This window comes from Gopherus flavomarginatus, chromosome 11, assembly GCF_025201925.1.
Source record: "Gopherus flavomarginatus isolate rGopFla2 chromosome 11, rGopFla2.mat.asm, whole genome shotgun sequence".
Lineage (NCBI taxonomy): Eukaryota > Metazoa > Chordata > Testudines > Testudinidae > Gopherus > Gopherus flavomarginatus.
This window is the reverse complement of record NC_066627.1, coordinates 51,631,920-51,645,003: the sequence shown is the minus strand read 5'-3', so window position 1 is coordinate 51,645,003 and position 13,084 is coordinate 51,631,920. Positions and strand designations below refer to the sequence as shown.

Below are 13,084 nucleotides of genomic sequence, written 5' to 3'. Positions count from 1 at the left end.
CAAGGAGGAGGCTGAAAAATTGGAGAGGATTCAGAGAAGAGCCACGAGAATGAATAGAAAACAAGCTGTATAGTAATAGACTCAAGGAGCTCAACCTATTTAACTTAACATAGAGAAAATTAAGGAGTGGCTTGATTACTGTCTGTAAGTACCTACATGGGGAACAAATATTTAATAATGGGCTTTTTAATCTAGCAGATAAGGGTATAACATGATCCAACGGCTGAAAGTTGAAGCTAGACCCATTCAGACTGGAAATAAGGTGTAAGTGTTTGACAGTCAGGGTAATTTACCATTGGAGCAACTTACCAAGTCACAGTGGATTCTCCATCACTGACCATTTTGGACGTTTTTCTAAAAGATCTGCTCTAGGAATTACTTTGGGGAAGTTCTATGGCCTGTTCTGTGCAGGAAGTGAGACTAGATGATCACAATGATCTGTTCTGGCCTTGGAATCTGTGAAGCTGTGCACACACACAGCTTACATACATTCATACACAGCATACATACATGTACCTACACAACATACATACACGCACATACAGCATGCACACATCTCCTCTGCGCTCTAGCATGGAAATGGTTTCAGTGGAACCTGTCTGAACTCCTGAGTTATCTGTCCTTTCAGTGTGCCTGCCTCACAGGGGTCAATTGCCTCAGCAGTTAGAAAATAGCTTCCGACCACAAATCATAGAATCACAGCATATTAGGGTTGGAAGAGACCTCAGGAGGTCATCTAGTCCAGCCCCCTGCTCAAAGCAGGACCAACACCAACTAAATCATCCCAGCAAGAGCTTTGTCAAGCCTGACCTTAAAAACCTCTAAGAAAGGAGATTCCACCACCTCCCTAGGTAACCCATTCCAGTGCTTCACCAACCTCCTAGTGAAATAAACCTCCCCCACTGCAACTTGAGACCACTGCTCCTTGTTCTGTCAACTGCCACCACTGAGAACAGTCTGGATCCATCCCCTTTGGAACCCCCTTTCAGGTAGTTGAAGGCTGATATCAAATCCTCCCTCACTCTTCTCTTCTGCAGACTAAATAACCCCAGTTCCCTCAGCCTCTCCTCATAAGTCATGTGCTCCAGCCCCCTAATCATTTTTGTTGCCCTCCACTGGACTCTCTCCAATTTGTCCACATCCCTTCTGTAGTAGGGGGACCAAAACTGGACGCAGTACTTGAGGTGTGGCCTCATAGTGCCGAATAGAGAGGAATAATCACGTCCCTCAATCTACTGGCAATGCTCTAACTAATGCAGCCCAATATGCTGTTGGCCTTCTTGGCAACAAGGGTACACTTTTGACTCATATCCAGCTTCTCATCCACTGTAACCTCTAGGTCCTTTTCTGCTACTTAGCTAGTCTGTCCCCTGCCTGTTGCAGTGCATGGGATTCTTCCTTCCTAAGTGCAGGACTGTGCACTTGTCCTTGTTTAACCTCATCAGATTTCTTTTGGCCCAATCCTCCAATTTGTCTAGGTCACTCTGGACCCTATCCCTCCCTTCAGTGTATCTACCTCTGCCCCCAGTTTAGTGTCATCCACGAACTTGCTGAGGTTGCAATCCATCCAATCATCCAGGTCATTAACAAAGTTGTTGAACAAAACTGGCCCCAGGACCGACCCTTGGGGGGACTCTGCTTAATATCAGCTACCAACTAGACATTGAGCCATTGATCACTACCCATTGAGCTGACAATCTAGCCAGCTTTCTATCCACCTTATAGTCCATTTGTCCAATCCATACTTCTTTAACTTGCTGTCAAGAATACTGTGGGAGACTGTATCAAAAGCTTTGCTAAAGTCAAGATATATCACATCCACCACTTTCCCCATATCCATGGAGCCAGTGATCTCATCATCTAAGGCAATCAGGTTGGTCAGGCATGACTTGCCCCTAGTGAATCCATGTTGACTGTTCCTGATCACCTTCCTCTCCTCCAAGTGCTTCAAAATGGATTCCTTGAGGATCTGCTCCATGAGTTTGCCATTCCCTGGGTTCTCTTTTTTCCCTTTTTAAAATAGGGACACTATATTTGTCTTTTTCCAATTGTCCGGGACCTTCCCCAATCGCCACGAGTTTTCAAAGATCATGGCCAATGGCTCTGCAATCACACCAGCCGACTCCCTCAGCACCCTTGGATGCATAAGATCTGGCCCCATGGACTTGTGCACGTCCAGCTTTTCTAAATTGTCCTTAACCTGTTCTTTCACCACTGTTCTTTCACCATGGCCAAAGCTCCCAGGAGCAAACTGAAACTAATTAATAATTTAAGCAATCTACTTGTGGGGGAGAGAGAAGCAGAATCCTGGGTGTCTCTGGGCTAAAAGCTCCTTTGGATCATCACTAGGGCCGAGGGAGGAGTTTGCTAATCTCCTCCCCACTCTCCCTTCTCCCAGGACACAGAGACGTGTGACACAGTTACAGTCGCTGTGGCTGCCCCGGTTTGGTACCACCCATAGAACTTACACAGCACTCTTCCTGCGTCGATCTCAAAGAGCCTTACAGAGCTGACGCACGTTACGTTCCTCATTCCACCAGGGAGTAAACTGAAGAGCACAGAGAAAAAACACAGTGCCTAATGTCACGCAGCCAGTCAGCGGTAGAGTTGGGAGTGGAATGCCGAGTTTCCCCTCAGTTCTGTGCCAGACCCCTTGCACTAGGCTTCTGCTCAGCAGAGAGGCCTGAGGCCAGGCCAAAGGTGTGTTGCAGAGCTGCACTGGGTCCATCAGGATTCAAGGGCAGGAGAGACTTGCAGAGGGCCAGCAGCAGAAAGGGTCAGCGCTTACCCTTCCTGCCTCTGGAGGAGTTTGGCTTCAGGCTTCCGCTGCCAAGTTTTCTTGGTTGCTTTCCCCTCGAGAGAGAGAAGCATTTCTGAGCTTGGGGAACGCTTGGCTTTGGATGTTCCCTGTGCCCTCGGTCAGGCTGACGGGAAGTTTCCTATATTTTATGCCTTGACAAATTGGAGAGCCTGTCCATAAAAGTACTGCGAAAAGGGATGTCTGACTGAGTGGCCTGCGGCATTCTGCAGGGCGTGCTCTTGTGGTGGTAGGGCAGAGAGGCACTGGTGTAAGCAGGGCCTGTGCTCGGCAGCCGGTGATAATCAGACAGCACCATTACCCTTGTTTCAGCGTGGTTTCCTGGGGCAATGCGATATCATTCATCATTGTTCCAGGCTAGCGAGCCGTAAATGTATTGCAGTCAGGCAGATTAGCTGCCAGAATAAGTGAAAGTATTTAATGTAGGAGAACACATAGCGAGTTCAGTGCCGGAGTACCTGAGCTGGAAAACCAGGGCCTGATTTATGGAGCAAGTGCTGACAGGGCTGGGGCTGCTCAGCTCATTGCTGCTTCGCTCCCATCCTCTCTCAGCAATGGGTCACCTAGAGGAGTGGTTCTCAGCCAGGAGTATGCCTACCCCAGGGGAACGCAAGGATCTTCCAGGAGGGACAGAATCGCATCTAGAGATTTGCCTAGTTTTACAACAGGCTACAGGAAAAGCACTAGCAAAGACAGAACAAACTAAAATTTCATACAGACAATGACTTGTTTATACAGCTTTGTCTACTATACACTGAAATGTAAGTACAGTATTTATATTCCAATTGATTTATTTTATAATTCTATGGTAACAATGAGAAACTCAGCCATTGTTTAGTACTAGTGGCTGTGACCCTTTTGTATTCTCATGTCTGATTTTCTAAGCAAGTCGTTTTTAAGTGAGGTGGAACCAGGGGTACGCGAGACAAATCAGCCTCCTGAAAGGGGTACAGTCGTCTGGAAGGACTGAGAGTCACTGCCCTAGGGGAGGGGCTGAATGCTGGCCAGAAGGAGGAAGGGAGAGAGCTGCAGAAACCCGTTGCTATAGGAATAGTGTCAGGTGTAAAAAGGAAGACCTCTGACATTGCCACATCCAGAGCGAAAGGCTTTCTTGCAATAGTGCCCTCACGTTCGTGCTTATGGATATGCCCCCAAAACCTTACCACAAAGTCAGCCCTGTTGCTTGCCAGCAGGGAAGGGCATGTGCGAGAGAAATAATTGCTTTCCCTGGTAGAGGTTATCGTGGTAAGACCTAAGAGATCTAGATAGATGGAGTTATGGAGAAAGCATAGCTTGCCCATAATCAAAATGATTCCATCAGGCTGCCAAGCTGCAGGAGTGTGACCAGTGTAGAATAAACTGAAGATAGACTTCCATTTTACACATTTCACTCCTGATCAAGGGCGGCTCCAGGAACCAGCACTCCAAGCGTGTGCCTGGGGTGGCAAGCTGCAGGGGGGCGGCAGTCAGGTTGCCTTTGGCAGCGCGCCTGCGGGAGGTCCACCGGTCCTGCAGTTTTGGCGGCAATTTGGCGGCAGGTACACCGAAGCCGCGGGACCGGCAGACCTCCCACAGGCATGCTGCCAAATCTGTATTACCAGTGGACCTCCCACAGGCATGCTGCCGAATCCGCATTACCAGTGGACCTCCCACAGGTGCGCCGCCAAAAGCCACTTGCCTGCCGTGCTTGGGGCGGCAAAATACATAGAGCCGCCCCTGCCCTGATTTAGCAAAAACTGTGCCCAATTACATGCATATTTTCTTATATCAAGCTAGACTCTGCCAGAAAATTTGGGCCAAGTCAGAGAAAGTGCATTAGAGAGAGGAATTCTAAAAAATGATTTTTGGCTCAAAAAACCAGCCTGAGTTGGTAACTCCAAACTTGTATTCTGTTGGCCTCTTTGATCAGTAACAACCAATTTATTCCTTAGTTATTAAATTGATGAAAACATATACTAGGATGTTTGCAGAGCTCTTCCTGGATGTCTACATGCTATTCACTGCAGGTATTACAATGTTCACAAGGCCATGAGTGGAATGAAATATCTTAACTTTCCAGTTCCATTTTCCTTGTGTTTTGAAATCCTTTAATGTAACAGGACACCAGTGAAACAGTCAAATTTCTGTCTGCCAGACTTCTATTTCCTACTGTTATAACTAACCCCTAGGACAGCTGCCACGAAAGAGATTAGAAGGGTTTTTCTCTTCTGTTTTTTTGAGTGTTCTCTGCTTTGTGCATTGGAGAGTCAGACTTAGACGCTGGTGCTCACTCCTGCGAGAGAGAAGAACGGCCACAAGCCTTGCTGCGTTCACATCAAAACATGTAACTCCCCTTTTCACCCTTCCTTTCCCTAGACATACTTGCATTTTAAACATACACAAACCAGCTCTGAACTAAGCTCTTCCTGGCATCTAGCAGGAGGAGATGCAGAGACAGATTGTCAGTGTTTGTTTCTATTTTGAAAGACGTGGGAGTGCTGGGAAGTTGGACACAGCATGGGAGGGTCCCTGTGAGCACAAAGACAGAGGCAGAGAAGCTCATGGAAAACGTCAGTTCCACCTTCTCCCAGGAACAGCCCAAGCCGAGGGCCCAGGTGAGGGGCCTCATGGAAGAGAAATGCCAGGAGCAGCATTCTCTGGTGATGGCAGTGAGCACCATGCATCAACCTCAGTGGAGTTTTCCCCATTTAAGCCCGCATATAATTTGGTCCAATCTCTGATGTAAGGGATCCTGCTTTTCATCATCCTGAGGGAAAATGAAGGATGAGGGTCTTCAGACTCCTCTCAAAGTCCGACCGCTGCCCTATAGTGATGACCAGTCAGAGGGTTTAAAGCAGGCCCGGCTCTCTCAGTGCCACAATCAGTTCTGACCCTGTTTTCCTTAGGGTGCAGTCACTGCAATGCCATTGCTGGCTCCTCCTCTTTCATTCATTTTTATTTTGTCTTGGGACTCGATTTAATAAAACCTGGTCTTGTCACTGAGATCCCAGGCGGCTAAACTGAATTAACTTCCCTGTTTGTTTTTGTCACTGTTGTGGGTTTGACATGTCCCTCACCTGCCTATCTGCACCTCCACACTCAGCCATAGGACACAGTCACTTGCTTTAGGATGGGCTCTGATGCCACATAATAACGCTGAGCCTGTATTGCCTTGTCTCACTGACCATAGACTGAACCAAAAGGGCTGCACACTGATCAGAATCTGACATGGTAAATATTATTTCATAAGAACGGCCATACTGGGTCAGACCAATGGTCCATCTAGCCCAGTAGTCAGTCTTCCAACAGTGGCTGATGCCAGGTGCTTCAGAGGGAATGAACAGAACACAGCAATTATCGAGTGATCAATCCCCTGTTGTTCTGTCTCAGCTTCTGGCTGTCAGAGGTTTAGGGACACCCAGAGCATGGGGCTACATCCCTGGCCCTCTTGGTTAATAGCCATTGATGGACCTGTCCTCCATGAACTTATCTAGTTCTTTCTTGAGCACAGTTATTACTTTTGGCCTCCACAACATCCCCTGGCAGTGAGATCCACAGGTTGACTGTCTGTTGTGTGAAGAAGCACTTCCTTCTGTTAGTTTTAAACCTGCTGCTTATTACATTCATTGGGTGACCCCGGTTCTTGTCTTATGCAAAGAGGTAACTAACTCTTCCTTATCTACTTCTCTGCACTGGTCATGCTTTTGTGGACCCCATCTCCCCTCAGTTGTCTCTTTTTGAAACTGGACACTCCCAGTGTTTTAATCTCTCCGTGTGTGTGGATGCTGTTCCATCTCCCTAACCATTTCCGTTGCCCTTTTCTGCACTTTTCCCAATTCTAATATATCTTTGTTGAGATGGGGTGACCAGAACGGCAGGGCCGGCTTTAGGCCTATTCCACCAATTCTCCCGAATTGGGCCCCGCGCTTCCTAAAGCCGGCCCTGCAGAACGGCATGCACTATTCAAAGTGGCCTGTACTATAATATGATGTTTTCTTCTATCCCTTTCCCAGTGGTTCCTAACATTCTGTTAGGAATTTTGACTGCCGCTGCACATTGATCAATGAACTATCCACAATGACTCCAAGATCTTTCTTGAGTGGTAACAGCTAATTTGGACTCCATTGTTTTGTATGTGTAGTTGGGATTATGTTTTCCAATGTGCATTACTTTGCATTTATCAACATTAAATGTCATCTGCCATTTTGTTGCCGAGTCACCCAATTTAGTGAGATCCCTTTGTAACTCTTCACAGTCAGCTTAGGACTTCACTATCTTGAATAGTTTTGTATCATCTGCAAACTTTGCCACCTCCCTGTTTACCCCCTTTACCAAATCATTTTTGGATATGTTAAACAGCACTGGTCCCAGTACACATCTTTGGGGAATGGTTCTATTTACCTCTTTCCACTGTGAAAATCTAGAGAAGAAAGTATTCTTTCCTCAGTGAAAGACTACACAGAAAAGACAGCTATGTGTCAGAGGGATTTCTAAAGGCTTAGAAGGGGCTTTTTATGGCTTTATTTAGATAACTCTCTTTAAAAATAGGGTGAGACTTAAAGCAAATATTTTTAGAGCAGCTTTCTGTAGAGTCCTGTTGAAAGGGAGCTTGCAATTGCAAACAGTATTTTAAAATTTCACTCTTTACAGCATTGACGTTATTAAAACAGTAGCAAATTACTGTCATTATGGTAAAGAACAAAATTAACTCAAAATAGTTTCCTCCTGATCATAACTATCTTCTATTTTAATCTTTGGCATGTCTGAATTTTCTGCACTTGAGCCAAGAGTTTGCCATTCAGTTTCAATAAGTTCCAGAAATATAAACAAGTGCAGTTGACATAAAGGAGCTTGCTTAATGTTCCAGCCTGAGCTAACTGAACAGACTGTAATACTCAGCTTTTAAAGTAGAACTTATGTACACAGATACATACCGACTCACTGATATCACTGCCCACCCTTACATAGACACTTTGCAAAGTTCAGTATAACCAAGCAAACTTTTCTGATTCAGAAGAATTATAAAAAATTTGTCAAGTTTTGCTGAAATGCAGCCTCTGGCAAGGTGCCATTCTGCAGCTTTACCTTCAGCCATGGTGTCCAGCACTGGAATCTCGTTTACTCTGCTTGCTCTCTGCTTGGCGTGCCTACAGCTATGAACAAGGAGCTGATGGTTTATCTCCTCCCACCCTCACTAGTTGTGCTCTCCCTTTATACAGGCACACACAGCACACACCCCCTCATCTGGGTGGATGGTGGAACCTAAGCAAGAACTGGAAAAAACCCCACTGTTTCCAAGAAAAACTAAATCCACCTATTTTTTTTCAAAGTTGAGCATGGATTTGTGACAAAAGCAGGTCTGTAATAGCTCACTTCCCCCCACACATGCTAAAAATATACAGATAAGTGACACGCACAGAAAGAGCCAGTGTGGGGACACTGCAGATGAATAGCCTCTCTCGCTGCTCAATGTTGTGAAATTCTTTCTCCAGTTTCAGGGAAGGAATTTCTTATGTCATCCTATGAAAGTGGGGTTCGTGTGCAGTGCCTGAGGAGGCTAGTCACAAATCTCGGTAGGAGGGGCTTTCTCTTTTAGTTAGCTGGTCTGAAGACTGTGTCCCCCCTAATTTGCACAGGCCGTTAAAGGGAAAGGCAGAGCTCTTGGAAACCCCCTTCTTTTAAACACACTGGGAGGAGATGGGCTCTCCCCAGGAAAAACATGGCAGACACCTTGTATTCCTCATGTCAGACCCTCCTCCACCCACCACCCCACGGGCTAACTGGGAGAATGGGTAGGCAGAGTGAAGCACTGGGGTTGTGCTCTTTTCAGACTGCAACCCCACATTCTCCCCCTCTGCCACAACCCAGAATCCTTTGGGCCAGTTGCTGTGGCCTTTGACTGTGGGAATTGGCTGCTTTTGGTACTTCAGGAAAACCATTTGCAAGTACAGGTAGTGAGCAAATCTGGGGGGGATGGGGGAGCTTGTGACCAGTCAATGATGCTGAGCTCTTGGGGGCAGGGAGGGAACTACCCACAGAGTTTAGCCCTTGCGGGCAGGGAGTGAAGGTTAAACATTTGGTGGTTCCCCAGGATGGGAGGTGTTGCTGCTCCTGCACTTTGGTGCTGGCTATTAATCACAAGCGGCAGCTTCAGGGTCCGTCCATGAAGTGAGATGGTTGCACTCACTCACTGACGGGTAATTTACACCTCTTTCTGAATCCTTTCCAGATCCGGCCCATGCTCCAGGATAATTCATAACCAATCAGCACTTTTGGGCATTTTGCTCACAAGCCGCCTGGGACCAGACAACTATGTTTTATGGATTGCTGTCTCCCTCTCATTTGGGCTGTCCCAGCACTGGGCAGTTCATGGGAGCCCAGGGTGGCGGGAGAGGCCTGCTCCTCGACATTGGAACTGGAAGATGTTCATGAAAAATATGTCCTGTGTTTTTAGGTGAGAGGTTTTGACATTTGACACTTTCGCTATTGTCCGTAATGTCTGAGCTGCCTTGTAATGGAAACTGACTGAAATGCCATCTAGTTCCGCCGTAACTTCCATCAGCTCCTCTGTGTGCTCGGCTGATGTGCCACCTTGTAAGCCGAAGGGCAGGTAGCTTCTGCAGGATGCCCAAGGCTATGCAATAGATAGAATATTTTCCTCATTCTGCAGTGGTGGAAGAACCCCACTGTCACCAAAGCTGTGCTGAGTCAGTGCCCTGGCCTTTTCTACACTGGTGCCGACAGCTAATTGCATTGCCACTGCAAAGCTGAAAAATGACTTTGTTGCAGCCCATGTGGCCCATGAATTGACTTGGCTGCAGCACTGGCATTCTCCCTCCCCACTAAATGGCTACTCTGCTAGGTGGCAGGTGGACGGCGGCTGGGCATGCTCTCCATTGACGATGGGGGGAAAGCGCTCCAGCAGGGAGAAAACAAAATGACCCACTGATTCGGTAATACACAAGGAGCTGGGTTGTTTTCACATCAGTGTGTGGGATTTTGCGAAAAGAAACCCTTGCTCTAGAGTTCAATACAGCGTTCCGGCACGTGCAATGGAGGGAGGAGCAGCCATGGGGAAATGAACTCTGATGGATTTAGCTCAGCTAGTTGAATTTTTCATATTTACAAATGCTTTGCAGTTGATTGTCCTAGAGATATGGCACTGTTCTGTCTCACACGGCAGAGGGCCGGCTGGGGACTCTGGAAATGAAATCTCTCCCAGCGCATGAAATGAAGCAGGCAAGCAGAGCCCAACATGGATGTAATGACCCAGCTGTGGCTGGGAAGAGCCCAGCCATTCATCATAACCCGCAGGAGGGGAGGCACGGAACAAGGTTTAATGTGCAATAAATCCTGGCTGAGTGGAAGCCTTGTGACGTGATGTAGTTAGTTCCAGCCTCCTGGTGAATCAAGTCGGGGAGCTATGTCTGGAGTTGCATTGCTGATGGACCTGAGAAGGAACACATGGCGTATGGTCTACACTTTTCATCCTGTGTAATGTAAATCAGCTGCCTCGAGAATATTTGCCTCATCTTCCCATCTCAGCATGTACCGAGTAAGAACGATACAGGAGCCCTTAGGCTGCAGAGCTCGTTTAGCACACATGGAATGACAATACAGGATGGTCCTGAGTCTCCTGTCTGATAGGCCAGTGTAACAGCAGTGGCTTCAATGGGCTTTCCTGGGCGCAAAAGCTGGTGGAACACAGTGGATCAGGCTCCATACGTAGGTGCCGGAACTAGGGGCGCTGGGGGTGCTACTGCACCGCCCTGGCTTGAAGGGGTTTCCATCACACGCAGGGTTTACAGTTTGGTTCAATGGCTCTCAGCCCCCAATATAAAAACTGTTCCAGTGCCCCTGGCTCCATATGTTTTATGTTGCAATTAAGTAGCTTAAAAGAGAGTCAAAATCAGTAATTCCCAATGAGTGAGTACAACCAGTAGGTCTGGTAAACAACCAGACTATGGAACTGCAGTAGTGTCCTCAGCACCCTTGGTATCTGCTTTATGCCACCACCCTCACCGGCCAGGTGTCTCCTAGGGCATGGTGGTAGCATAGGGCCATTGTGGGAGCTGTTTTCTGGGACGCAGTTGGGATTAGAGAACAGACTGATAATTAAATCCTATTTTTGGATGGTCAGCTGCCTCTGAGTTTGAGCACCTACCTATACAGTGTTGATATGATTTACTAACGGTTTGAAATGTCTCACATTGCACTTTATCTTTTCGCTCGGGCTCGTATTTTGTCAGCATTCTGTACTTTCCTCGGTTGCTGAGCCTTTTTTAGTTACTCTCCTAGGACACAGAATCCACTCCTGCATGATCTTAGATCTTGCACATATTGTAACATCTGGCCAACTTTTCAAAGCATTCTCCAAAAATACACCCCAAGATGTGTAAGTGGAACCTGTTCATAGAGCAACCCATGTATAGAGTATTTGGGCTGAAAGCACCCAGGTTCTCTTCTACACAGCAATTTGGGCACACACCAATGCAGGCTTTTGCATCTGCCGGGGGGTGGGACACCCCCCAGTTTTTTAGGCACATTTTGGAAAATGTGTCTCTTCAAATCAGATTGAGAATGCAGCTCACTACAACTGTGTCAGTGCAGCCCACATGCTTCATGTCTGTACTCAGGCAAACTCCTGTTGACTTTGCGGTTTTGCCTCAAGGGGAATATAAGAAATATCAGAGCAGGGGTAGTCAATCCGGACCGCCATGTGCTTTTGAACAGATCACAACATCTTTTTATTTTTTATATTATTATTATTATTTATTGTTTATTATTATTTTATTTCTGCATTATTCTCTGGACCTTGACTAATCTTGACCAAGAAATTTGGACCTTGACAAAAAATAATTGATTACCCCTGTACCAGAGTAATGAGCACAGGACTTGGCCCTGTCTGCTGCAGAGCATGACAGGCAATCCATTCTGCCACAACATTTCAGTCCTGCTTTCTGTCACTGAACTTTACTTGTGCTCATCGCGTTGAGCTGCTGTGCTCTGGATGTGCTTTGTGTAATGTACAGCCAATAGACCAGTAATGAGCATCTCAGCAAAGCAAATCTAAAACACATCGAACAGACTTTTCTCACTCTGCTTTCATTTTGCTCAGAAACCCAAGCTGTTCATTACCCTGTAATGTGTGTGTATTTGTGCATCTGCTTGAAGGAAAACAAATTAGGAGGACTGGATGGTGGTGAGGCCTATTCACTGACTACGGTGAATTTCATCTTTATTGTCATTGTTGGGTTAAACATCGCCTCGGTCAGCAACGCCCAACAGTCTCTACCATCTGGCCAGCTATGGCTATCATCACTGTAGTATCTGAGCACCTCACAATCATGACTGGACTTGTCCTCACACACCTGTGTGGCATGACAGAGTTATCACCATTGTACAGAGGGGGAACTGAGCCTCAGAGAGATCAAGTGACTTGTCCCCGGTTGCACAGGAAGGCTGTGGCAGGGCAGGGACTTGAGCCCTGGCTCCCAAGTCCTACGCTAGTGCCTTAATCATAGGGCCCTCCTCCTGTTTGGATGCCTACTGGGGGCCTATATGAAATGAGTTTACTGGTGTCAGTCCATGTCCACACCCCATCAACTGCTGTCGCCGATTCAGATGAATGAACAGCTGATTGGCAACCTAAGGACTGAATGGATGAGAAACTGAGCTACTCTCTCATGCCTAGTAAGGGAGCCTTTTAGTTTGGGCACATCAGGACTTGAGTTTTTAAGGACATTTATGGGCACTAGATTCACCCACAGGATGCCAGGCACTAAGAGTGTAAAGCCAGCTATGCCAGCTTTGCGGCATCTGAGGCTTTGCCCACGGTCCTTGAGTTTTTTGAGTGCCTAATGCAAGTTTTGACAGCCTTATGTTCCAACACTGGAGAAAGACTGAGCGTGAGCAGAGTTCCCAAGGGACACTGAAAAGCCCCCTGCTGTGGGAAGACAGTAAGGACCATTGCGGGAAGTGAGTTTGAACCAAGTATCTGGGGAAAGAAGAAAATCTTCATGTTACTGTCCTCTTCATCCAAGCTTCTGCTGCGCACTATAGTGGTATCCGCCATTCACTGGAAAGGCAAACCTCAACATGCTTATTTTTACCTTGCTTAGCAAGCCAAGGGCTTTTAGGAGGCATTTGCGCTGCTGGGTGCCAGGAATTTGCTCAAGGTGGATAGCATACAATTGTGTTTTCCTCTCACACCCGCCTTTGAATCTGGCACCTCCTCAAAGTATGCACATTCTTGGCCTTTCCAAATCACTGTACTGTCAGGTTGAA

The 13,084-nt window shown here is 46.9% G+C and overlaps 1 protein-coding gene across 1 annotated transcript in view; it reads right to left on the bottom strand.

Moving 5' to 3' along the window:
* The window catches only part of TGM2 (transglutaminase 2), a 53,668-nt gene extending 45,691 nt beyond the window's left edge, over positions 1-7,977 (bottom strand). Inside the window, exon 1 of the mRNA XM_050917720.1 lies at positions 7,883-7,977. Within this exon, the coding sequence (XP_050773677.1) occupies positions 7,883-7,892 (10 nt within the window). The 5' untranslated portion in view covers positions 7,893-7,977. The remainder of the gene's footprint in view (positions 1-7,882) is intronic.
* Between the last annotated feature and the right edge of the window lie 5,107 nt (positions 7,978-13,084).